At 43.2% G+C, this 27,903-nt stretch overlaps 1 protein-coding gene across 1 annotated transcript in view; it reads left to right on the forward strand.

The window, feature by feature from the left end:
• Positions 1-16,592: 16,592 nt before the first annotated feature.
• LOC118018781 (methylcytosine dioxygenase TET1-like) overlaps positions 16,593-27,903 on the forward strand; it is a 133,322-nt gene continuing 122,011 nt past the window's right edge. Inside the window, exons 1-2 of the mRNA XM_035017519.1 lie at positions 16,593-16,958; positions 24,510-26,530. Coding sequence (XP_034873410.1) covers positions 24,632-26,530 — 1,899 coding nt within the window. The 5' untranslated portion in view covers positions 16,593-16,958; positions 24,510-24,631. The remainder of the gene's footprint in view (positions 16,959-24,509; positions 26,531-27,903) is intronic.

Below are 27,903 nucleotides of genomic sequence, written 5' to 3' on the forward strand. Positions count from 1 at the left end.
GACCAATAACGTTAGAGAAGTAGGTCAAGGTTATATCATGAACAGGTTTCATCTTTGGTTAAATAGTTTAGACTTAGTTCAATGGATAATAAGAAGCTGATGACAGCTATGTTTTAGAAAAGTTGATCTGGAAGAGATGAATAGAATGTTTAGGAAAGCAGATACTGAGAGATCTTTAATAAGGAAGACAGTCAGGAAGGTTTTGCAATAATCCAGGCAAGAGGGTGGTGGCAGCATGAAAACATAGTGACCTAAAAGGAAATGGATGGGGCACTTGGCTGGCTCAGTCAGAAGAGTATGGGACTCTTGGGCTTGGGGTTGTGAGTTTGAGCCCCTCATTGGGTGTAGACATTCCTTAAATAGATAAAACTTTAAACAAAATAAGAATAAAAAGAAATGGATGAAGGAAAAGTCAAAGCTGCAGCAGGGGCACCTGGGTGGCTCAGTCATTAAGCATCTGCCTTCGGCTCAGTTCATGATCCCAGGGTCCTGGGATCGAGCCCTACATCAGGCTCCCTGTTTGGCGGGAAGCCTGCTTCTCCCTCTCCCACTCCCCCTGCTTGTGTTCCCTCTTTTGATGTCTCTCTCTCTCTGTTAAATAAATAAATAAAATGGCTGAAAGAAATTTAAAAAGTTGCTGCAAACTTTTTTGCTAGAGTGATTAATGGACTTGATGGTATCATCAACAGAATAGAGAAGACAGAAAGAGGGAGTAGTTTAAGGCACAGAAAGGGGTTAGAAATGTTAGTACAAACAGTAAAGATGAAAAACAAAAACAATAGCAACAAAAAGCCAAAATAATTTTTAAATAAACACTGTATGGGAGTACTTGGGTGGCAAAGTTGGCTAAGCAGTCCATGCTTGATTTCAACTCAGCTCGTGATCTCCAGGGTTATGGGATCAACAGGCAGGCTGTTGCAGGCTGAGGCAGGCTCCATGCTAAGTGCAGGGTGTACTTGGGATTCTCGCCCTTTCCCTCTCCCTCCTCCTCTGCCCTTCCATCGCTGGCATGTACCCTCTCTCTCTCTAAAATAAATAGATAAAATCTTAAAAAAAAAAAACCCAAAACTGTAAAGATGATGAAAACATGCAAAGTGCCAAAGAACAAAGTTTGTTTTGTTTTTAAGTAAGCTCTACCCTCAAAGAGGGGCTTGAACTCGACTCTGAAATCGAGTAGCATGCTTTACTGACTGAGCCAGCCAGATGTCCCTTGCAAAGGACAAAGATTTGGCAAAGCTTTTTTTTTTTTTTAAGATTTTATTTATTTATTTTTGTGGGGGAGAGAGCACATGAGAGGGGAGAAGGGGCAGAGGAAGAAGGAGACTCCTTGCTGAGCAGGAAGCCTGATGCAGGACTCGGGATCATGACCTGAGCCAAAGACAGACACTTAACCGACTGAGCCATCCAAGCACCCCAGTGCTTTTTTTTTTTAATATGGACTATATATGAATGCCATATAGATCATATATAACAATAACTACCTAAAAGGCCTTCTTCGTGGGGTGCCTGGGTGGCTCTGTTTGTTAAGCTTCCAACTCTTGATTTCTACTCAGGTCATGATCTCAGGGTCCTGAGATCAAGCCATGCCTAGGGCTCTGTGTTGGGCATGGGGCCTGCTTAAGATTCTCTTTCTCTCTCTCCCTCTGCCTCTCCCCACCTGCCTGCACTCAATCTCCCTCTCTCTCTAAAAAAAAAATAAAAAATAAAAAGCCTTCTTTGAAAACGTCCCTATCCCCACATGTACCCCCACATTTCGTGAAACATGGAGGAATCAGTGTGCCATTTTAAGATGATTCATTTATTTATTAGAGAGAAACAGAGAAAGAGTGGGGGTGAGAGGGGATTGTGGCCTGCAGCAGGAGAAGGACAGAAGCAGCCTCCCTGCTGAACACAGAGCCTAACAGGGGGCTCAATCTCAGGACCCTAAGATCATGACCCAAGCCAAAATCAATTAACCAACTGAGCCACCCAGGCACCCCTCAGTGTGCCATTTTAATAAACATTGTCATGGATCTTAGCTATCTTCAAGTCTTCTATTAAGTAGTATTTTAGACCACAGATTATTAACCTTTACTTACTTATATTTATCAGGAATAAGCATCATAGGGACGGGTCGGGGTGGCTCAATCAGTAAAGGTCTGCCTTCAGCTCAGATCATGATCCCAGGGGCCTAGGATCAATTCCTGCATCGGGCTCCCTGCTCAGTGGGGAGTCTGCTTCTCCCTTTTTCTCTACTTCTGCCTGTCCCCCTGCTCATGTTCTCTTGCTTTCTCTCTCTCTCTCTGCCAATAAATTAACAAAATCTTTAAAAAAAAAAAGGAATAAGCATTATATATCACAGATGCCTCATTAATTGCAATAATTTTGAAGTTATAGATAACTTACCCTATACATAACATAAGATCTTTGCTCCTTTAGTATAGAATTTATCTATATACAAAATTTAAAATATTTTATTTTATTACTTTTTAAGTTTTATTTATTTAAGTCATCTCTACACCCCATGTGGGGCTTAAACTCATGACCCTAACATCAAAAGTCGCATGCTCCTCTGACTTAGCCAGATGCTATGCAACTTCACATGAAATTGAACATCTGCATTTTCTTTTATATACATACAAAGTGTGGTATTTTAGGGGCACCTGGGTGGTTCAGTCAATTAAGCGTCTGACTCTTGATTTCAGCTCTGGTCATGATCTTGGGGTTGTGAGATTAAGCCCTGTGTCGGCTCTGAGCTGGGTGTGGAGCCTGCTTAAGATTCTCTCTCTCCCTCTCCTGCCCCTCTCAGCTCTCACTCTCACTCTTTCTCTCTCTCTCTGTAAAAAAATAAATAAATAGGGACACCTGTGTGGCTTAGTCGGTTAAGCACCCGCCTTCAGCTCAGGTCATGATCCCAGGGTTCGGGGATGGAGCCCCATGTGGGCTTCCCTGCTCAGTGGGGAGTCTGCTTCTCCTTCTCCCTCTGCCTGTTACTCCCCCTGTTTGTGCTATCTCTGTCTCTCTCAAATAAATAAATATATAAAATCTTAAATAAAAAAAGAAATAACATGAGAGAAACATAATTCTTACTATTTTCAACTCTAGAAATAAATATATATTCTGAATTTATGATACCAGATTTCCATGGCTAAGATGCAATAGGCAGTTGAGAAGTTTGCGGACATAAGGTAAAGGTAAATAAGGAAAACAGGAATTTTAGGAAATTGCCTCAGATTTCACTTTTATTTTGGCTTAAGACATCCTGTATTTAAAAAATGAAAACTGAGGGGCGCCTGGGTGGCTCAGTCGTTGGGCGTCTGCCTTCGGCTCAGGTCATGATCCGGGGTCCTGGGATCCAGCCCCGCATCGGGCTCCCTGCTCAGTGGGAGGCCTGCTTCTCCCTCTCCCACTCCCCCTGCTTGTGTTCCCTCTCTCGCTGTCTCTCTCTCTGTCAAATAAATAAATAAAATCTTTTAAAAAAAATGAAAACTGACATTTTCTAGGTCAAGTCTTTTACTAGAACCCATCAAATCTGCACATCAATTTTTTCAATTAGAGTATAGTTGTTGAACATTAATTTCTAACAACACAGCAGAGTAAGAAAGAACAAAAGTATTGAATGCTTGCTTCTCTACTTAATAGATAAATGATCGTAAGGACTTAGTAAATATCTGATCTTCAGTTTCTAATCTTTAAAATGTGAGTGACATCCACACCCAATATGATGTGAATATCAAATACGATCATTGAGCCATAGGAGCTCCCACAGGGCTCAGCACATAATAGGTGCTATATTTCTCTCACTTCCTTAGGATGTGCACTCCTAGACCTGCAGAACACATCATTATTCATTCAGTCATTATACATTTACTTTCTACCTACTGTGTTTTAAAGCATTATGTTAGATGACCAAGATATAAAAGTTAATAAGACAAAATTTCTACAAAGTCTTTTGTAAGAGAGCAAGGAGCTACAAAAAAGTGAGTACAATTTGTTGGAATTAGGGGTGTGCATGGAGTACTATAAGGTAGAAAGAAGGGAGAGACCAATTCTATAAGAGGAGTGGGGAAATTAAGAAAGAAAGAGACAAGCTGAGCCTTGAAAAATGAGTAAGAGTTTTCCAGGCAGTTGTAGAAGAAAAAATATTTCATAAGAGGATCTGAATCATCTAATGTTGTTACAATTAGATATAGCAATGAACTAGAAATTGTTTACAGGACTGACCTAATTTATTCTTTCATTCATTCAATAGGTATTTCTTATACAGATGATAGGCATCATAGATACAATAGTAAATAAAAACTTGGTCCATCTTGATCTTGGGGTGGTAAGTTTGAGCACCATGTTGGGTGTAGAGATTACTTAAAAACAAAAGCTTAAGGGGACGCCTGGGTGGCTCAGTCCGTTAAGCGGTTACCTTCTGCTCAGGTCATGATCTCGGGGTCCTGGGATCGAGTCCCGCATTGGGCTCTCTGCTCAGTGGGGAGCCTGCTTCTCCCTCTTCCTCTCCCCCTGCCTGTACTCACTCTCTCTCTCTGACAAATAAATAAATAAAATCTTTTAAAAAATAAAAATAAACAAGACAAAACCAAAACAAACCTAGCCCATGCCCTTCAGGGAACTTATACTCTAGCAGGAAAGACAAATCTTAAATAATCACAGAAATTCATGTCAAATGGAAACTGAGATAAATGCTTTTAAGAGGAGGCTTAATGCATGGTGATTAAGACCGTAAAACAGGAATTTGACCTAAACAAGAAGTTTAGAAAAGGCTACCTTAAAGAAATGTTGCGGGGCGCCTGGGTGGCTCAGTCGTTAAGCATCTGCCTTCGGCTCAGGTCATGATCCCAGGGTCCTGGATCGAGCCCCGCATCGGGCTCCCTGCTCGGCGGGAAGCCTGCTTCTCCCTCTCAAACTCCCCCTGCTTGTGTTCCCTCTCTCGCTGTGTCTCTCTCTGTCAAATAAATAAACAAAATCTTTAAAAAAAAAAAAAAAGAAAGAAAGAAATGTTGCTTGAATCCAGAGGTGAAGGATGATGACTAGGGTTTAGCTGAGGAAGGGAATAAGAAAAAGCATTCTAGAAAAAGGAAACAGAGCCTCTGGTGGGAGAGTTTGGTGGTTTCGAAGTCTGATCACTATCTCAAATGCATTACTGCACTATGTACTTTAAGGGTCAAGAATTCAGATGCCTTCCAGGGATCAGGCAGGTCACTTACAATGATAAATGTGTAAGACGATAGAGGGAGCTGCTAGACGGACGAAGTGTCAAAGTGTTTGTTCAGCTTAAAATGAAACTTGTCTGCAAATGAAATTTACTGGTTTACAAGAACAGAAATATTGGTTTGCAAGCCACTGTGGCTGGAATAGGAAGAACCAGGAGGTTTGTGATATAAGATGAGATACAGAAATAGGCCAAATCTTATAGCCTCTAGCAACCTTGTAGCCACCGTGGAGGTCTTGTCATCATCCTAAAAGCAACATGAAGGGGCACCTGGGTGGCTCAGTTGTTAAGCGTCTGCCTTCGGCTCAGGTCATGATCCCAGCATCCTGGGATGGAGCCCCACATGGGGCTCCCTGCTCCGCGGGAAGCCTGCTTCTCCCTCTCCCACTCCCTCTGCTTGTGTTCCCTCTCTCACTGTGTCTCTGTCAAATAAATAAATAAAACCAAAAAAAAAAAAAAGGCAACATGAAGCCAAAGTGTTAAGCTGTGGTTGACATGGTCAGGTGTACATTTCAAAAAGATCCCTGCCCATGGCTTGGATAATGGAATAGGGACAAAAGTAGTTATGATTAGACTATTGCAAGATGTGGCACTTGGTCTAGAGTAAAGGCCATAGGGATGGAGGGAAATGGACAGATTGGAGAGACACTGAAGTGATAGATAAAATGGGTGAGACTTGGCAATGGATTCAATAAGGGCAATGGGGAGAGGGAGATGTCAAGGATAATTCCTAGATTCCTGTTAACATAAATGTATGGATTCACTGAGGCAGGGAGCACTGAAAGAGGATCAGTTTGTTATTGGTTTAGAGCAAGATGGAAGGACAGAGGGAAGGATGAGTTGCTTGGTTGGAACATATTGAGTTTGCAGAGGCCTTAGAGACATCCAAGTGGAGATATTAAATAGTTGACTATATAAGGAGCAGCTTGGGCTGAAGATATAACTTTAGTAAACAAAATGAGAACCCAGAATTCAGTCGTGGTTAATTGCAACACTTAATGGCTAGCTAGAGAAAGATGGCAAAGGAGACAAAGAAGTAGCTACAGATGTAGAGGGAAAAACAAGAGTTATAGAAGCCAATGGAAAAGAGTGTTTTAAGAATAATATAGTATTGGGTGATGAGTACTGAGTAACATATGGAATTGTTGAAGCACTGAAACTAATATAACACTGCATATTAACTATGCTGGAGTTAAAATTTAAAAATAAATAAATAAAAATAAAGACAAAAAACTTAAGTGATTAGAACGTTGAGAGAGAGAGAGAGAATAATATAGTATTGGAAATATTGAGTTTAGGGACACCTAGCCAGCTCAGGCAGTAGAGCACATGACTCTTGATGTCAGGGTCATGGGTTCAAGCCCCATGTTGGGCGTGGAGCCTATTAAAAAAAAAAAAAGAAAGAAAGTTGAGTTTAAAGGTCTGTGAAGGATTCAAGTTGAAATAATCTGGAACTCAAAAATGGACTCTAAGGGGCTCCTGGGTGGCTCAGTTGGTTAAGCATCTGCCTTCGGCTCAGATCATGATCCCAGGGTCCTGGGATGGAGCCCCACATAGTTCTCCCTGCTCAGCGGGGAGCCTGCTTCTCCCTCTACCTGCTGCGCCCTCTGCTGGTGCTCTCGCTCTGTCAAATAAATAAATAAATAAAATCTTTTTTTAAAAAATGGACTTTAAGTTTAGAGAGATAAACTTGGCGGTTTGCAGCATTCAGGTTACAATTTAAGCCGTACTTATTTAGGGAGCAGAGGTTTTTTTTTTTTTTTAAGATTTTATTTATTTATTTGACAGAGATAGAGACAGTGAGAGAAGGAACACAAGCAGGGGGAGTGCGAGAGGGAGAAGCAGGCTTCCCGCTGGGCGTGGAGCCCGATGCGGGGCTCGATCCCAGGACCCTGGGATCATGACCTGAGCCGAAGGCAGATGCTTAAGGACTGAGCCACCCAGGCGCCCCGGGAGCAGAGTTTTAATGTGTAAAGATAGTACTCGTACTCCATCACATTAGCAATTACTATTCACACACTTAAGCAATAGTAACACTGACGGATTTACTTACTGTTTTTCCTCCCAGAAGATAAAAACACTTTGGACAATTATCTAATTGCTTCTGTCAGTCAATATTTGGCCTGTCAGCAATATTTATTATTATTAATACAGTATTACAGTATGAAGTCCTATACAAAGATAAGATCCAAAAGAAATAGAAGATAACAATCTTATCCTGAAGATAAGGGGGAATATATGGGAAAGAGACCTACAGGGCCCCTGCTTTGTGTGGGCCTGTTGTAGGTGCTTTACACTTATTGTCATGTTTAAGGTATTGTGACACCATGAAGCTTATCACGAAATTAGTCTTGGGGTACCTGGGTAGCTTCGGTCAGTTAGGCATCCGACTCCTTATTTTGGCTCAGATCATGATTTCGGGGTTGTGGGATCGAGCCCACCATCAGGCTCTGTGCTCAGAGCAGAGTCTGCTTGTCCCTCTCCCTCTGTTCCTCCCCCAGTTCACTCTCTCTCTTTCTCTCTCAAATAAGTAAATGAATAAAATCTTAAAAAAAAAAAAGAAATTAGTCTCAGTTGTGCAAACATAGAATTGCTGGATTGCAGCCATAGAGTTTAGATCGAACCTCAGAGAGGTATTTAACAACAACAACAACAACAATTTTAACATTTAGTTATTTATTTTAGGGAGAAAGAGAGAGGGCATGCATGTGGGGTGGGGAGGGGCAGAGGGAGAGAATCTTCAAGCCGACTCCCCACTGAGCCCAGAGCCCTACGCGGGGCTCAATCTCATGACCCATGAGATCATAACCTGAGATGAAACCAAAAGTCAGATGCTCAACCTATTGAGCCATCCAGGTGCCCCAACAAAAATTTCTTGAGCCATTTGGTGTCCTCTATGAGCCAGGTACTGAGCTAAGCACAGGGAATCAGATAAGCCCCTTGCGGGGCATATGGCTTAGCAAATGGAGTGGAGTGTGTGAGAGGTGCTATGACAGAGATGTGGAAATGCTGCAGAAGCAGTATGGAAGGAGCTGTGGCTCTCCTAATTCTGCCTGGGTTGTTTCGGGAGGCTTCATAGACAAAGAGCTCTGGGAGCTGGGCTCTGAGGGAGGAGGAGAAGTTTGCCAGATTGACAAGAATAAGAGTAATAAAGAGGAAGGAGAGACAGAACAGGAGGGAAGACATTCCAGGCAGAACTGTATCTGTTCCAACCTTCCATCCCTTCTATTCACAAAGCCAGAGAAAATGTATTTGTTAGGAGAGACTCACCCAGTAATTAAGATAGCTTTGAATTCTCACTAGGGAGGAAGAAAATGTCCAGAAATAGTTCAGGCAGTTGCTTTTATTTTATTTCATTTTTTTAAAGATTTTATTTATTTATCTGAGAGAATGGGAGACAGAGAGCATGAGAGGGGAAGGGTCAGAGGGAGAAGCAGACCCCCTGCTGAGCAGGGAGCCCGATGTGGGACTCGATCCTGGGACTCCAGGACCATGACCTGAGCTGAAGGCAGTTGCTTAACCAACTGAGCCACCCAGCGCCCTCAGGTAGTTGCTTTTAAAGTGCCCAACAGGGGCGCCTGGGTGGCTCAGTCGGTTAAGCGTCTGCCTTCAGCTCAAGTCATGAACCCAGGATCCTGGGATCCACAGGTCAGGCTCCCTGCTCAGCTGGAAGCCGGCTTCTCCCTCTCCCTCTGCCCCTCCTCTCTGCTCAGGCTCTCGCTTTTGCCCTCTTTCAAATAAATAAATAAAAATCTTAAAAAAAAAAAAACTGCCTAATAAGTGGAGGACACCACATGTGACACAGAGAAACATTTGCATGGAACAGGCCCCAGGATGCTTCAGGTAAAAATGAAAGGAAAATAGATCAGGAATATTGCCCATGGCTTCCGAGGTGAGAGATTAGGGGCTGGAGTTACAAAGCAAAATATTCTGGGCTGGATTCAGCTTTGGAAGTCTTCTGCTGGATCAGAATCCTAAAGTACTTGCAGTGCTGAGAGAACTCTGAAGAAGAGAGAGAAGATGGTGACAGCATTTTGGCTGGACATGTAAGACAAGAACCAGGATGGCCTACACGTGTCACAGAATTCCAGGATGGAGGCATGTCAAAAGTAATGGTGGGGGGAAGGAGCATGAAGCTGTGCTGGGAATGTGACTTTGGGAGAGTGGGTCAGCAGGCTCGGGAATAAATAGATGTTATAGGAACAAGAAACAGCAAGGAATAGAATTTGTCATGGGGAGAAATGGCGCTGAAGTTAGATGGGAGAGCAAGATCAGGTAAAGGGGTGACCTGGGCATGCTAAATATAAAGACCTCAAGAATGCAGAGAAGATGGAGCATTGAAGAAGAGACTGAGGATGCTAGAAAGAAGGGCCCTTGAAATAGTAAAAACAGCTTAAAGTAGCATGGACACTATGGGCTCCAGAGCAAAAGTTACAGAGTAGCCATATAACAGAAGAAACTTCAGCAAAGGAAGGAAATACTACTGCTGAAGAAGGGTGGGAAAGGTAAGTAAGAAAATCTATTGCTTGGGGCACCTGGGTGGCTCAGTTGGTTGCGCTTCTGCCTTTGGCTCCCGTCATGATCCTGGGGTCCTGGGATCAAGCCCTGCAATGAGCTCCCTGTTACAGGCTCCCTGCTCCGTGGGGAGCCTGCTTCTCCCTCTCCCTCTGCTACTTCCCCTGCTTGTGCTCTCTTATGCTGTCAAATAAATAAATAAAATCTAAAAATTAAAAAAAAAGAAATCTATTGCTTGAGGGTCCCACTTGACAGCTTTGGCTATGAGCAGCTTTGGTGGTGAGGAAAATGAAGGCTTAGAACACGTCCCATGGCAGAAAGAGGCTAAAAATCTCCCCAAACAGGGAGTACTGAGGAGCAATAAAGACTTCAGGCAGATTTAGGTCTTAAGATACTGAAGCTGGCTAAGGCTCTAAGAGAATTCTGCTGCTTGCAAGCAGTAGAGAAAATGGATGATGGGAATATAGAGGTCAAGGGAGGGTGCTTCCAAGTTGAGTTTGGGAGAGGTTAAGAGAACAATTGAATTAGTGGATTGAAAAGGTAACCCATGACATTGCTGGACAAGGCATAAAAGGAGAAAATGGCCTAATCTTGTCCTAAGTAGGGAAGGAGCTTGCACCACAACAGGCTCACTTTGACCACATTCAGATAGCTCTCCATTGGAAGTTTGGTCCTTTTGGAAGTTGTCTATAATATAAAAGATCTTGTTTCATCTTCATATGTCTTCATGCTTTACAATTACTGTGAAGACATGCCAATCCTACTTTCTTTCAAAACAATTCTGGAAATACCAGTATTTTTGTTTTTTGTTTTTTTTCCTTCAGAATACCAATTTTATTTCCTTTCTTCCACCTTCTTCACTGAAATGTCTTTTGGTTTGTACCTACCATGTGTTGTACGGACCCTGTGTATTCTTGACAATCTTTGAATTCAATTTAGAAACTTGAGAGAGAAAAAGGTTGTAGGTCTGTGTCTGCCATTAAATGAACCAATAAATGCCCTAAATTCCTGCAAACTTGCTCAGTGCAAATTCTCCAGTAATTCCCTTGAGTCTTTTCTACTCTAAGTTTTTCTTGCTCTCTTGAACTTCTGGCAGAATTGACAGCATAAATGTTTTTCAATTTTTTTTTTTTAAGATTTAATTATTTGAGAGAGAGAGAGAGCACAAACAAGCTAGTGAGCATGAGCAGGAAGAGGGAGAGGAAGAGAGAGAATCCCCTCTGGTGACCATCAGTTTGTTCTCTATAGTTAAGAGTCTGTTTCTTGGTTTCTCTCTCTCTCTCTTTTTTTTTTAATTTTGCTCATTTATTTTGTTTCTTAAATTCCACATATGAGTGAAATTGTATGGTATTTGTCTTTCTCTGACTGACTTATTTCACTTAGCATTATACTCTCTAGATCCAACCATATTGCAAATGGCAAGATTTCATTCTTTATCATGGCTGAATAATATTCCAGTGTGTGTGTGTGTGTGTGTGTGTGTGTATCATATCTTCTTTATCCATTCCTTTTTTTTTTAAAGATTTTATTTATTTATTTTGAGAGAGAGAATGAGAGAGAGAGCACATGAGAGGGGGGAGGGTCAGAGGGAGAAGCAGACTCCCTGCCGAGCAGGGAGCCCAATGCGGGACTCGATCCCGGGACTCCAGGATCATGACCTGAGCCGAAGGCAGTCGCTTAACCAACTGAGCCACCCAGGCGCCCTATCCATTCTTTTTTTAATTTTTTAAAAGATTTTATTTATTTATTTGAGAGAGAAAGAGAGAGTGCACATGAGCAGGGGGAGGGGCAGAGGGAGAGGGAGAAGCAGACTCCCCACTGAGCATGAAGCCCCAAGGCAGGACTTGTCTCAGAACCCTGGGATCATGACCTGAGCTGAAGACAGACACTTAACCAACCCGAGCCACCCAGGCACCCCTTCTTTATCCATTCTTCTATCAATGGATGCTTAGGCCTTTTCCATAATTTGCCTATTGTAAATAATGCAGTAAACATAGGGGTGCATGTATCTTTACAAATTAGTGTTTTCATATTCTTTGGGTAAATATCCAGTAGTAGGGGCACCTGGGTGGCTCAGTTGGTTAAGCGACTGCCTTTGGCTCAGGTCATGATCCTGAAGTCCTGGGATCGAGTCCCATGTCGGGCTCCCTGCTCAGCAGGGAGTCTGCCTCTCTCTCTGACCCTCCCCCCTCTCATGCTCTCTATCTCATTCTCTCTCTCAAATAAATAAATAAAATCTTAAAAAAAAAATATCCAGTAGTAGAATTACTGGATCATATGGTAATTCTATTTTTAATTTTTTGAGGAAACTCCATACTGTTTTTCTCAGTGGCTATACCAGATTGCCTTCCCACCAACAGCGTAAGAGGGTTCCTTTTTCTCCACATCCTCGTCAGCACTGGTTTCTTGTGTTTTTTTATTTGAGCCATTCTGACAGATGTGAGGTGATATCTCATTGTGGTTTTGATTTTCATTTCCCTAATGTTGACTGATGTTGAACATGTTTTCATGTGTCTATTGGCTATCTGTGTATCTTCTTTGGAGAAATGTATGTTCATATCTTCTGCCCATATTTTCACTATTATTTGTTTTTTGGGGGGGGGTTGAGTTGTATCAGTTCTTTATATATTTTGGATACTAACCCTTTATTGGATACGTCATTTGCAAATATCTTCTCCCAGTTAGTAGGTAGTCTTTTAGTTTAGTTGATTTTTTTAAAATTATTTTTATTTTTATTTATTTATTTTTTTAAGCAGGCTCCATGCCCAGTATGAGGCTTGAACTACGACCCTGAGATCAAGAGTCACATGCTTGGGTGCCTGGGTGGCTCAGCCGGTTAAGCGTCTGCCTTCGGCTGGAGTCGTGATCCCAGGGTCCTGGGATCGAGCCCCACGTCGGGCTCCCTGGTTGGCGGGGAGTCTGCTCCTCCTTCTTCCCCTGCCCCTTCCCCAGCTTGTGCTCTCTCTCGCTCACTCTCTCTCTCAAATAAATGGGTAAAATTTAAAAAAAACAAGAGTCACATGCTTTACCAACTGAGCCAGCCTGGGTGGCTCAGTTGGTTAAGCATCTGCCTTCAGCTCAAGTCATGATCTCAGGGCTCCCTGCTCAACAGGGAGTCTGCTTATCCCTCTCCCTCTGATGCTCCCCCTGCTTGTGCTCTCTCTCTCTCTTTCTCTGTGTGTCAAATAAATTAAAAAAAACTTTAAAAATAAATAAAAAAGAACAAAGAACAAAGGTGAAAAGATTATCATGAAATAACAATATCCTGGCATTTGTCAATTAACTGAAATGATTAATTTAAAAAGTATTGAAATCGGAAAATCACACAAAGATGTAGAAAAATGTCCATGGTGGGACACTTGTGTGGCTCCGACGGTTAAATGTCTGCCTTCGGCTCTGGCTCTGGTCATGATCCCACGGTCCTGGGATTGAGCCCCTCACTGGGGGGGGGGGGGGTCCTTGCTCAGCAGGGAGTCTGCTTCTCCCTCTGCCCGCCACTCCCCACTGCTTGTGCTCTCTCTCTCTCTCTCTCTCTGAAGAGACAGTATTGCCAAATTTAAAAATTTTTGCCAATCGAGATTATATTCTTTAGGAAAGAAACTGTGAGAGTGCGTGTGTGTGTGCATGTGTGTATGTGTATGGGTGTGTGTATTTGAGGAGAGTATATATTTTTTTTCCTAGGGCACTGCCTAAGGTAAATTAGTAAGCAGGTAAGATGAAATTAGTTATATCTTGGGGCACCTGGGTGGCTCAATCAGTGTGGCTCAATCAGACCTTCGGCACAGGTCATGATCCCAGAGTCCTGGGATCACTTTCTTTTCTTCTTGGGTAGACAATGTTATTGACTAGTTCCTTATGAGTTGATCAACCTTTTAGTTTCTGTTAAAAACATCAGACCCCTTTTCTGATAGGTTCAGATGGACCTGGTGATGTTTGGTGAGATGTTTAAGACACAGATACCAATGTGGATGTAAATATCATGTACATGTGGAGGTGCCTGGTGGCTCAGTTGGTCGTGTCTGACTCTTGATCTCAGCTCAGGTCTTGATCTCATGATCGTGAGTTCAAGCCCCGTGTTGGGTAAATAAATAAAAAAATAATAAATACGATCTGCATGCTGATGACTCTCAAATTTGTTTTTCCAAATGAAACCTCTTTTCTGAATTCAAAATTGTCCCAGACTTGGCCAGTGGGAGCGATCTATACTTTTTTTTGACATATAGAGTTTCCAATGTTATACTGTTGTGAAACGCAGTGAAATGGTTGTGTTGCCATAAACACAATCTCACCCATAGGGCCTTTGCACTTGATTTTTCCTACACATAAAATCTCCTCCAGCTCCCTCCCTTATCTTTTTCAGAGCTACTCAACGAACTCATTGCTGTATTTAAAATTGCAGCTTTAGGGGTATGATCCCAGGGTCCTGGGATGGAGTCCCAAGTCTGCTGCTCCCTCTGCCTCTCTCCAACCTGCACCTCCCACCCGACCCTCTGCTCTCTCTCGCAAATAAATAAATAATCTTTAAAATTGCAACTTTCCCCAGCACTCCCTGTCCCCTTCCCTGCTTTTCCTCTCTTCCCTCTAACCATCACCATCTGACACACTATATATATTCTGCTTATTTACCTTCTTTATTTTAGGCCCTACCCACCACTCCATGATGGAATGGAAGCTCCACAAGGGCAGAAGTTTCATTTTGCTATTGCTGTTTTCTCAAAGTTTAGAACTGTGCCTGACACGTAGTATGGATTCAACTAACATTTATATAATGAAGGGAATGAGTGTTACCATGGACATTTTTTTAAAAGATTTTATTTATTTATTTATCAGAGAGAGAGCACAAGCAGGGGGAGTGGCAGGCAGAGGGAGAAGCAGACTCCCCGCTGAGCAAGGAGCCCAATGCAGGACTCCATCCCAGGACCCTGGGATCATGACCAGAGCCAGAGCTGAAGGTAGACATTTAACCAACGGAGCCACCCAGGTGTCCCACCATGGACATTTTTCTACATCTTTGTGTGATTTTCCCATTTCAATGCTTTTTAAAGTTAATCATTTCAGGTAATTGACAAATGCCAGGATATTGCTATTTCATGATAATCTTTTCACCTTTGTTCTTTTTTCTTTATTTTGAAAGATTTTATTTATTTATTTGACACAGAAAGAGAGAGCACAAGCAGGGGGAGCAGCAGAGGGAGAGGGAGAAGCAGACTCCCTGCTGAGCAGGGAGCCCTGAGATCATGACTTGAGCTGAAGGCAGATGCTTAACCGATAGAGCCACCCAGGCACCCCTATTCTTCTTTTTTAGATGTTCTTTCTTTTTGTTTTTTATGGAGATCAAGTTATGAGTCAAACTCTCCCAACATTCGTTTCTTTCTTTCTTTTTTTTTTTAAGATTTTGTTTATTTATTTGACAGAGAGAGACACAGCGAGAGAGGGAACACAAGCAGGGGGAGTGGGAGGGGGAGAAGCAGGCTTCCCACCGAGCAGGGATCCCGATGCGATGCGGGGCTCATACCAGGACCCTGGAATCATGACCTGACCCGAAGGCAGATGCTTAACGACTGAGCCACCCAGGCGCCCCCCCCCCCAACATTCTTTTCATCTAGGTCCTCGGAGATTGTTTCTGACAAGGTATTAATAATTAGGCTTTTGGAAACATTGAGAGAAGTCCATTATTGCAGATAAGATTTATTTCAAATGCCACATGTTTTTACTTTCTGCAACTAAGGTAGTTTGTCTGACTGTAGCCCTGAAAACACTGTAGTGCAGTCATTAGTTTGTTCTGCTTGCCAACCAGGATTTGTGTTCCTTCTGTTTAAGAGGCGAATTTTATTCATCTCTGTATACCTATATCCTAACTTAAGAATAAATTTGAATGAATCAATCCGTGAGAAAGGTTGAAAGTTTAGGAATCTTTCTCTCTCTCTTTTTTTTTTTAAGATTTTATTTATTTATTTGACAGAGAGAGACACAGCGAGAGAAGGAACACAAGCAGGGGGAGTGGGAGAGGGAGAAGCAGGCTTCCTGCGGAGCAGGGATCCCGATGCGGGGCTCGATCCCAGGACCCTGGGACCCTGGGACCATGACCTGAGCCGAAGGCAGACGCTTAATGACTGAGCCACCCAGGCGCCCCAACAGTTTGGGAATCTTTCTCAAAGGAACAATCTGGTTATGCTTATTAAAGCAAGTATACCAAAGAATAAAAATTATGTGCAGAATCGGGTTAGAATGGTGTTGAAGGTAATGAATGATAGGATGAGTCTTTCTCTCCAGCTGAAGTTTTGACGTGGGAGGAACGATAGTTCCATGAACACCATTTTCCTTACATCTGTAAGCCCATGAAAGATCTGGATTCCCTTGTCTGTGTCATGACTGACCGCTGGAAGAAGCAATGGCCGTCCAACATTAGGGAGAAATTCCAAAGCACCACCCAGTCTTAATTTGGCATAATGCCACTGGTTATTCCTTCTAATGTTAAAAACTTACTTCTTCTGGTGCCTTCATTGTTTCATCCATAAAGTGAATATGACCACCCTCCATGTACAAGGGCCAAATAGCCAGCAAAAATGTAATGATGACCTTTTCAGACATCAAGCCTAGAGTCAAGGGAACCCAACCCTCCTCTGGCCTCTCTTTGGTGTTGAGGATAGTTTACCATCATCTGCAACCCAGATATTGCTCAACTGTGTCATCTCTGATCTGGCATTCCCTTGATCTATCTATAAACATTCAATTTAGAAACCCTAAAATTTGTCTCTCAGCCCAAGAGCCCCTCGGGAAAAAAGATAATGACAAGAAACCCTTGACACCTCTCTTCGGGTCCAATACTCCCTTTTGACCTTAAAGAAGAAAAAAAAAGGGTGTTATGAGAGAGGAGGGCGAAGGGGAGGGGTAAGGGTCGAGAGGGGAGTCCAGCTCCAGTTTGGGGAAATCCAGCTCGCATTTTGACTCTAGCTCAGTGGTGCAGGGTCCAGCAAAGGCAGAGCCCCTGCTTCACTCCCTGAGGTCTGTCCTGGGGAGACACTACTGCTCCGGGGGGCTGACCTGGCGGGGAGTGGCAGCGCAATCCGCTCCCGCACCGCTTTGTGCGTGCAGCCGCCAGTCCCTCGGCTCCCGGGTCTGCCCCCTGGGACAACCCCCTGCCCCGCCCCAGTCATGCAACTCTACCTGCCTCTCCTCTGTGGACCTTTGGGAAGCTGCCGCCCACCCCGGGGGCTCGGGCCCTGACCCTGCCAGGCTGCCGGTAGGTGTCCGCCCTGGGCCCGCTCACGCTCCTCGCGCCCGCCGGGGCCCTGGGCTCCCAAGTTGTGGGGACCGGCGCGAGTTGGAAAGTTTGCCCGAGGGCTGGTGCGGGCTTGGAGCCGGGGGCACGCGCTCTGCCCTCCGAGCCAGAGCGGGCCGGTGGTGAGCTGGGGACTGGGCAGAGGGCAGGGGTGAGGGGACCCTCACGCGGAGGCCGGAAGGGGGTGCGAGGGGCGGTACTCGGCTGGGGCTGGGATGAAGGCCAGAGCTGGGCGTCCGCGGGTCCTCCGGGTCCGCAGGGGTGGGCCCGCTCCCCGCGGCGACCCCCTGCCCCGAACCGCTTGGGGAGCTTTTGTTGCGGGTGGTAAACAATGCCCCCGGCCGGAGGACTCGGCCGCCTGCCCCCGAGGCCCAGCTGCGGCGCGGGATGGCGGGGAGCGGAGGCGGGGGCGCCGTGGGCTCGGACCTCGGGCGCCGCTGCAGCCCGGGCTGGGGGAGGGCAAGTGTGCCTTCGGGGATCCCTGAAGGTGCCGGCGACCCATGCGCCTCTTCGGAGAGTTGGAAGTCCGGCGCCTCAAGATGAGAAAGAGGGCAAGTTGCGGGTGGGGAGCCCGTCCTGTCGCATAATCAGGCGCACCCCCAAACAGATTTTCTCCCTCCCCCACGCTTGTGTAGGGGATAGATTCGTTGGGAAACATTTGGCACTTCCCTCCCTGAGCATTTCGGGGAGGGGACTCCAAGGTAGTAGGGGAGTCTGACCCGAGGTGACCCAGAGTCACACAGATCGGGGAAGAAGGGAATTGGGAATAGAATTAGTGTTCTGTCAAAATGGCTTTTTAAAAAACCTCTTAGGAGCGCCACCAGGTCGCCGAGCGCGCTGGCGTTGCCGTCGCGTCAGCCCCACTGGCGGGATCCGGGAACCGGGAGGTGCGCGGAGCTGGGTGCTGCGGACCCGGGGAGGAGCCGGATTCCGGCCCGAGCCTGCGGCCAGGGCCGCCAGCCCTTCACGTGTCGGGGAGGGAAGGGGCTAGATCTCTCTCCCTCTCCCTCTCTCCTCTCTTCCCCTTCCTCCCTCTCACCCAGACGCCCAACTGATTGAGCTGCTGGAAGGGCTGTATGCAGTCCATACAGTTCCACAAAAAGTGGTCAGGAAGTTGCCGGCCGGCTCCAGTAGCCTTTCCACATGAATGGGGAACCCAAATTGCGCATTTCTGACCCAATAAAAATGAATGTATTACCAAGAGAATAAATACTGCTTGAACTAGGAGTCTTTCCCCTGCCCCCAGCTCGTCCTCTTCCCAAATTAACCATTTTGCATCGGTCACTCATGTGCCACTTCGCCCCAGTTCCACTCGCCGGTACCACGTGAGCTGCACAATACATGGTAATGGACAGTTTATGAAGAAATAAAGTGTAAGTGCTTCGAGACTTGAAGCGAGTGAAAGATACGGTGCACAGTCTAGTGTCCGCGGGGTGCGCTGCGCGCCGCACCGGGATGGGTTGAAGGGCGGCGCTGTAGGGCAGCAGCCTCAGGTCGGCCCTGAACCCAAATGTCCTCACTTGCCCTTCTCCTCCCAGCAATATTTAGTAAAATAAATTTATAAAGACGATGGCTTCTTTAGGCCTCAGGATGCCAAACACACACGTATGTATGTATGCATGCATGTATGCATGTATGCAAATATATTTGCTTGTTAACCAGTTAGGGCAAGAGTAATTTAGGGCATATCGGGATTTATGACCACAGTTAAACAAGGGTGGTACACGCAGGTAGGTGCATAGATAAATATTTGGAGGTTAGTCCGTATAGTTTCCAAGAACGAAAAGACTTCAGTACTGTGATTTTGGGTGTGTTTCCTGATTTTAATCGGTTTTAGGTTACACTGGTTAAAATCCTCCCTTGCCTCCCCCCTTAAGAGATCTTGAATAGGTTGGTTGGTAGCCTCTGACAGTGTTTAAAGCCATGTTATGATTTCAGCTAAACTTCAGAATCAAGATACAGGGGAGTTATTGGCACATACTCTCCCTTTTTCTTTGCAAAGATTAGTAGCTGAGATTTACAATCTTCAACCACCATTTAACCATTTTAATGAGAGTTAACTATCGTGTTCAGCTCTGGTTTTCCAGAATTGATGGGTGGGAGGTTTGGGTCGGAGGTTTGGATCACCACTGTTCCTGCTCTTTGTTTCTCTTCCCTCTCCGGTCTTCTTTATCTGGTTTGTCCATCCCCTCCCCCACTCTCTTTGCATCTATCTTTCTTTCCCTGCACACTTAAATTTCTTTTTTCCCCCCTAGGTTTACCTTTATAGTCTTCAGCATTTTGATCCCAGTTGTGTTTTTTTTTACTCAACCTTTATTACCATAAATTTCTTCCTCTTAACTCTGTCTTTTGCTCCCCCTCTCCCCTTTAGACTTTTCTTCCTTAAGCTTTTTACTACTCCCCTTGTATTTTATGTTTTTCTTGTTTTTGGAAGAGTTGTTCTATCTCCATTTTAACTTCTCCCTTCCCTTTTCTGTGGCCCTCTTAGGCCCCCCTTTTTTTTTCTTGCTCTCTGCAGGGCAGCCAGGGGTGTTTTACATATGGAAGGAGCCTTTGACTAAATCTGCTGGTATTCTAGTGAGTTTCCTTGAACAGCCTTTCCTTGTGCGGAGGGCTCTCACACTTCCTGTGGTTGAAGACTATCTAGGAACTGCAAGCAGCCGCCCACCTCCTCTTCCTTTAGATGTAGAACTTAGTTGCTGGATGAAGCTAAGTCAGGTGGTGCCTTTTTAAAAGAAATGTTTTACATCTTCTATTTCTCAGTCAAGGGCAACAGGCTTTAAATTCTAAGCAGCTGAATGGAGTGACCATGAAATCAGAACCTCTTTTGCCTCTAGCCCTACAGATGAATTCACTCACCACTTTTTTGGCCACTGCTGGTAGTGGGAAGGGTTGCAATATAATTTTAAATTGACATGCGGGCTGTATGGTTACATCAGTTCAGCCACTTCCTACCCAGGGGACTTTGGGAGATCCAGAAGGAGGGATGTAGATGGGAGAGGATTTTCTGACGAGGTGCTGTCAACATCGTCCTTTATAGACAACTGATACAGTTTCGGAAGTAAGCTTTTTATTTTCTAGGCAAAGGGATTACTTCATTAATTACAAAAAAGGCCCTCTGTAGGGAAAGGTTGAATACTTAGTAAGCTCAAATAATAGTGACGAAAATACCTGACCCTATTTGTTGACCAGTTTGGTTAGGTAAGTTTAAGTTACTTGTGAATAATTAGCAGATCCTTACACAGGCAGTGTTTATCATATTCACCTTGGGGCCTACTCCTGCCACTTCTTTATATTCTCTACTTTAGGCTGGCATCATGTCTTTTCATGTTTCAAATTATATGCTGGCCTTTTATCTCCTGGCTTATAATGTTTGGATCTCATATGCTCTAGTCTCCTATATCACAAGGACATTTTAGGAAAAAGAATTTTTATTTCTGGTGCCCTCTGGTGAAAACACTTGCTAACTAATGTTTTACATCCCACAGTGGTTGGGTTTTCTGTTTGTTTGTTTCATTTTGTTTTCTCTTCCAGGAAAATAAGAACCCACAGAATAGTATCAATTAATTGCAAATAATTAGGGCCTATGGTATATGTTTAATAACAGGAACACTATTCTCTTATTTTCTGCTCTGATCATATTATCCTATGGGGGATAAGGGGAGATGGAGCATTTAATAATGTTTATAGATTAATAAGGAAAATAAATATCAGTAGATCTGTGGGGATAATTCCATATTTAAATACGGACCTGTTTAATAGAATGGACTACATTGGTTTTTTTTTCCCCACAAGTTTCAAAAAAAAAAGTTTGCTGCCTCTCCTCCCAGGGTTCAGCCCTGGGAATAACTTAGTTTATCACAAAAGAAGGTCACATTTCATCAGTGGAGCCAAGGGTGATAAAATTAGGATCTTGTGGGAGCCCTTATTTTGTTTCTGATTGTCTATTTCTTTGGCTGGGTGGTACCCAGTGGTTTCTCCCCTGCAGTTGGGTTTTTCAGGGGTCATTGGCCTCTTTCACGATCTCATAAAAAGGCTGTTACCATTTAAAGAGGCCACATCTTCCCAATCCATGTTGCTCATACCTTTTCCATTTCCTTGGCAGGCTCTTTTTCAGGAGATAAGATTTGAATGGTAAACATTATCTTAATTACAAGTCTGAATTTCTAAAGCACTTTAATTTAAAAATATAAAAGAATATATGAGACAGAGATCAGTTTATAAACTACTCTCAAAGGCAGATCCCATGACACCTTCTGGCATATCCAGATTACTTGCCTACATGTGTGAATTTTAATTTTCGTGGCTGATTGCAATACCTAGATTATATGCTCCTAATAATTTTTTAGCAATGTAATCTTGATACAAGAGATAAAGCAAGCTTATACCGATATTGTTGAATTTCTAAAGAATGGAAAGGATTGCTTTTTGCTATCTGAAAAAAACATCCTTATAAAGACTGCTGACTTTCTGGAGATTAGAATTGGAATGTCTTTTTTTTTTTTTTTTTCTAAAAATACTGGTACAAAAAGCAGTGGTCTTTGGAGAAAATGTCCTACAGTTTTTCACAGCCAAAAAGTTAGTGCAAGCCAAAAACTTTTTTTTTCTTTTTTTAAGAAAAGGGGGAAAGTGGTAAGCTTAGTTGCCAAGAACTCAAGTCAAGTATTCTCTGGTCTAGTGTTTGTATTTAGCACAGATTTATCAGACTTATTTTTCTTGTGGTTAATGTTATTACTAATGTCTATTTAAAAAGTCTGTCTTAAAGGCACAATGCTTTTGACTCTAAATGTTGTGCTCTGGGATCTACAGTGCCTGGCTTACAATGTGTTAGGTGATAACAGAAACCAAAGAACTAGATCTTGTTTGGCAGAATATGGCAGACTGTGGGTTAAACTGTTTTGATAATAATGATAACCACTCTTTAGCTCATTTTCTCTTATTATTTTTTGTATTTTGGAAGTATAAGCAGCCTTTATTTTTTTACCTCCCATTTATTATTAAACACCTATTATATGCCAACCCTGTGCTAAGTGTTCACACATGTCATCTCATTTTATTCTCATGGTAACCCAATGAGGTCAGTACTATTATGCTTCCTATTCGATTACACATAAGGAAACTGAAGTATAGAGAGACTGAGAAATATATCAGAATCACATGACTAGTAATGTTTCTGAGCTGGAAACTGAACCCAGGTCTGCCTACTTACAAAGTCCTTCTTACCTTACCTTCCCCGACTTCCTCCTCAACCTCAGATACCACTCGGAAGCCACCAGGCTTTCCCTGTAGGAGCCCAGTGATTCCTCAAAACAACCTCATTTCAGATGTAGAAACTTTGACTCAGTTAAATAGGTTCTGGAAGGACATAGCTGGTGATCACAGATTCAAACTCACAGCTTTCTGATGGACACATCTTTAGCTACTAAACCAACCGGTGCATCCCAGGATTACCTGGATCAGATCAGTACAACAAAAACAAATCAATTTGAGAATGATAGAGGGCTGTTCAAGTTTTTACTTTGCCAAGTAATAACAGTATAAAATAAACCTATCGCTACCTTTTGACAAAAGAAAGGACTTCTATTACTTTTTTAAAGAAAGGACATTTTTTAAAGGTTTTATTTATTTATTATTTTAAAAAGATTTTATTTACTTGAGAGAGAGAGCACGAACAGGGGGGAGGGGCAGAGGGAGAGGAAGAAGCCAACTCCCCGCTGAGTGGGGATTCCTGGCAGACCAGCAGGGGAGGTAGGGGGCGGGCCTTCATCCCAGGACCCTGGATCATGACCTGAGCTGAAGTCAGAGGCTTATCCCACTGAGCCACCCAGGCATCCCTATTTATTTATTTGAGAGAGAGCAAGTGAGGCTGAGTGTGAGCAGGGGGAGGGACAGAGGGAGAAGAGAGAGAGAATCCCAATCAGACTCCCCCTCAACTTGGATCCAGTCGTGGGGCTCCATCCCCTGACCTGAGATCATGACCCAAGCTGACCCCAGTGGAAGTCAGGAGCGGGTTGCTCAATCGACTAAGCCACCCAGGCACCCCAAGAAAGGACATTTTAATGAGAGAAAACTGGAAGGCTTAACTTCAGAGTAAAGAAGAGTTGTTTATTATTATTATCATTTTTTTAAAGATTTTATTTATTTGAGAAAGAGAAAGAGATAGTGAGAGAGAGCACTGCAGAGGGGAGAGAGAGGGAGAGTGAGAAGCAGGCTCTCCGCTGAGCAGGGAGCCCGACTCGGGGCTCAATCCCAGGACATCAGGATCATGACCTGAGCCAAAAGCAGTTGCTTAACTGACAGCCACCCAGGTGCCCCAAGAAGAGTTGTTTAAAATGAATAAATTCAACTTTATGAAAAACTTGATACTGCCTGTTTTTTTCTGATTTTGTCACAGACTGTTGACCATTGGTTGCAAATCAGTTTTTGGTAACTATCCTACACCATGCTTTTTTACAAATCCAACAACCTGTCAATTGTTAAAGAATCCTCACCCACTCAGTTGTACCACTCTTGATTCTGTGATCTTTAGAGAGTATATTGATACATCTTGTATGGTGAGCTTTATTCTTGTTCATAGTTTGGTTTTATTCTGCATTAGGGTAAGCAATCTGAGGAGACCAAAGATAATTAATGATGGCTTAGTCAGTCCGCTTTCATTTTCTTCTTTTCTCTTGCTTACCTTCCAAATAATAGTTGCTTGCCTAGAATGCTTTACCATTCTAATTATCTCATTTTCTCTTTATTTCCAATTTCCTTGCCTAGGCATTCATCATGAGACTTTTGGGACCCTTGGTAGAAGGGATTTTAGAACCAGCAGTCTTTGGATTAAGTCGGGTGAAAGAGAAAAGAGGGACATCATTTCTGGGTGTGGGCACTGCCCACCACAATGCCTTCCTTATACATAGTAGGTACTCAACAGATATTTGTTGGACCCGTGAGTCTTATTTGTAACCTAATCTGTCAATACTAACTTCTCAGATTTTATGCTATTTTTCTGTGCATGTGTAAAGCTCAAAATTTGTAGACTGTCAATTGGAATGTGGTATTAATATTATTGGATCTCCAAGTAGAGTTTCTTGAATTATAATAAGCCTCTTCTTCCTCTGGTTTTACCAGCTTTCCTGTCCAACACATGACACCTCTGCCCGTGTGGTGATGTGCTGAGGAAAGAGAGAATTTTTTAAGTACCCAAATTTGTAAAGATTAGGATTTGATTTTTAAACTACATGTAACTACAGCAGTTGTGGTTTCTAATATAGAATAACCCCCATGCTCACTCTGTGCATAGAACTTCATCAACTAAATCAGTTGTCACAATACTTAAAGGAGCTTTATTTGTGAACCCAGGGTTAAAAGGATACTTGAGTATCTTTTGTGTTTATTGTATTTTTCTTTTGCAGTAAACATTCTCAGTGCCCTAGTTTTGATTAATAATTATTAGTAGATATTCTGTTTCAAATGGGAGAATACATAAGAAAAAGACTCACTCCCAATGTTTTTTTGTTATTTCAGACCAAAATCTTGTGCCACTGAGTTCAACCATGGTGCATCCAGATTCTCCTCAGAAGTGAGACTTTCCAAAGGACCAATGACTCTGTTCCCTGTGCCCTTTCATTTTTTCCTACTCTGTAGCTATGTCTCGATCCCGCCATGCAAGGCCTTCCAGATTAGTCAGGAGGGAAGATCTGAACAGAAAGAAAAGCACCCAACTGAAGAAGACATCTAAGGCAGCCAACAAAAATGTGGCATCAGTCAAGACTGTTAGCCCTGGAAAATTAAAACAATTAATTCAAGAAAGAGATGTTAAGAAAAAAATAGAACCCAAACCACCTATGCCAGTCAGAAGCCTTCTGACAAGAGCTGGAGCAGCACGAATGAATTTGGATAGGACTGAGGTTCTTTTTCAGAACCCAGAATCCTTAACTTGCAATGGGTTTACAATGGCTCTCCGAAGTACCTCTCTTAGCAGGCGACTCTCCCAACCTCCAGTGATCATAGCCAAACCCAAGAAAGTTCCACCTCCTAAAAATTTAGAAAAGCAACATGGATGTGATTATAATGTAGTTGCTGACATGGGAGTAAAACAGTCAGAAAATGATTCAGTTCCAACACAAGTCCCCCTAATTGCTCCTGATGTAGAGAATCTAATTGGTGTTCAAAAGGCATCTTTAATTAAAGGTGAGAGCCAAGAGACAACCCAGTCTTGGTCCCAAAGGGTGGAGGATTCCAAAATAAATATTTCCACTCAGAGTGACCCTGCAGCAGAGATCCTTTCTGGGTCATTGGAAGAGACATGTGGTGGTGAAGGACTATTCTCTAAAGAGACATTGAATGATATCAGCGACTCCCCTAGAATGTTTGCTCAGGACACTCTGTGTGCTCCTTTGCTCCAAAGAGCAGCCCTCAAGGTTACTTACGAAGGAAACTCCAGCATTCAGTTAGAAGATTTGGGTTCACGAGTAGAATCTCTTAAGCTATCTGATTCTTACCTGGATCCCATCAAAAGTGAACGTAATGGCTACCCCACCTCAAACTTTAATAAGGTTATACCGGAATTGGACCTTAGAAACTGTTTGTCCATTGGTGGGTCAATATATCCTACCTCATTAATAAAACTTCTCTTGGCAAGCTCAGAACAAGAAACCCTTGGTGCTAAACCAGATCATCAAGAGGTACTCAAAACTATCCCAGAGCAACAGGAAATTCCTGGTACCACACCTATCATAGGACAGGCTTTTAGTGCTGTCCCACATCGATGGGAAGTTCCTGGTGCTAACATAATTCATGGAGAGGCTCTGGATGAGACCCCAGACCCACCAGCGATGCCTGGTGCTATTCCAGTCCAAGGAGAGGTCTTCGGTGCTATCCTAGACCAACAAATCCTCGGAATGGGTGGTGGTACTGCCTCAGACCCACCTATCTTTCTTCCTGCTCCTCTAAACCCAATTGCTACCTATAATGCTCTCCCAGAATGGCTTGAGCCCCAGAGCACTGTTTCATATGGGCTTGAGGTCCAGGGCGCTGTGCAGATTTTGCCTTTGGGCTCAGGTCACACTCCTCAGCCATCATCAAACTCAGAGATAAGTTCAGTACCTCCAATAGTGACTATTAGCAATATAGAAAATGAGAAGCAGGTTCATATAAGCTTTCTGCCAGCTAACACTCAGGGGGTCCCCATAGCCCCTGAGCGAGGACTCATCCATGCTTCCCAGGGCATTATCCAACTTTCCCAGGCTGGTTCCAGCACATTGGAAGGAGGGAGCTCCCAGATCAGCATGACCAGTGTGGCTAACACAGTGGTGTCTAGGCCAGTGTCACTCGCCAGTACCTCCTCTTCTCCTTCCTATACAACTTTGCTACCTACTTTGGAAAAGAAGAAACGAAAGCGCTGTGGGGTCTGTGAGCCCTGCCAGCAGAAGACCAATTGTGGTGAATGTACTTATTGCAAGAACAGAAAGAACAGCCATCAAATCTGTAAGAAAAGGAAATGTGAAGAGCTGAAAAAGAAACCATCCGTCCTCGTGCCTTTGGAGGTGAGTAAACCCCCACGGGCTGGGAGATGCCCAGGAGGCTCTGTAGAGTGATCTGTGCAGAGACTAGGTGATTCAGTATGACATCCTTTTACTCTGGTAACATTTTATATTATCTATAGGAGTTTGTGGATCAACCCGAAATACGTCTTGTGCAGTGAGCGATATATTAGCTTATTTTTAGAATTTGTCTCAGAAAACTAGAACATAAAGTTTTTCCATTACAGGATTTGATGGAGACAAGGAAATGACATGAAGTGTGGTTTTGCAAAGATTTCCACTATGCCTTATTTTGGCTAGTTGTGTGTCTTTTTTGGAAGTTACAGATTTAACTTAAATTTAAATGAAGAGTGGAACAAAATCATTAACTCCCTTGCAGCTTGAGGAACCAGTGGAATTAAACTTCTATTCTTTTGAAAGAATAAAACTGTCTCTATCCTTAATTTTGAAACTTGACCTTGGAAGGTAAATAAAGCTTTCATCTTAACTTTTGGTAGGTGATGTCCACCTGGTTCACATAGCCCATGTAGTTGTTAGGATTATCAGAAGTTCAAAATGGTTTGTAAACTCTGAAGTGATACATAAACATTGGTTCCCATTATTACAGTTTAAAAGTAATTGGTTGGCTTTGACTTTATTTAATAAAGGATTTTATGGGGCACCTGGGTGGCTCAGTCAGTTAAGCGTCTGCCATCAGCTCAGGTCATGATCCCAGAGTCCTGGGATCGAGCCCTGTGTTGGGCTCCCTGCTCATTGAGGAGCCTGCTTCTCCCTCTCCCTCTTACTCCCTCTCCCTTACTTACTCCCCCTGCTTGTGCTCTCTCTCTCACTTTCTCTCTCAAATAAATAAATAAAATCTTAAAAAAAGCCAAAATAAAGGATTTTATGGAACTTGGTTAATACTTGATTATCAGACCTTTAAAATACATGCCAACTATGGTGTTATGATTTTTAGATCACTCATTTGAAGTTATGCTTATTTTGTGACTGCTATGAATACAGGTATAATAGAAAAGATTCATTTAAAAGTATTGTGAACTTAAACTTAGTCATTCTTTTTTATTTCACTCTTAAATTACCTGTCCCAAAATGCTGACTTTCTATTTGACCCATTGCAAATGAGATCAGACATTAACCGATCAGGTATTAACGGGCATTTGAGGTGTTTCTAAAATATTCTGTTATTACAAACCTTACTGCAATGAATAATTTTTACTCAAGTCACTTCACATATGTGGGTGTGGCCAGCAAGCCACTTAATGGTTTACAAACGTACATCTAAAACACTAGCAGCAATATCTTAAAGCAGAGAGGCCTCCCTTGTAAGTTCCTGATTTGTAACATTGCCAAATGGCATCATTGCTGAAAGTACTCAC

The sequence above is a fragment of the Mirounga leonina genome, unplaced genomic scaffold (genome assembly GCF_011800145.1).
Source record: "Mirounga leonina isolate KUSES-001 unplaced genomic scaffold, KU_Mleo_1.0 Mir_107, whole genome shotgun sequence".
NCBI classification, from domain to species: Eukaryota; Metazoa; Chordata; class Mammalia; order Carnivora; family Phocidae; genus Mirounga; species Mirounga leonina.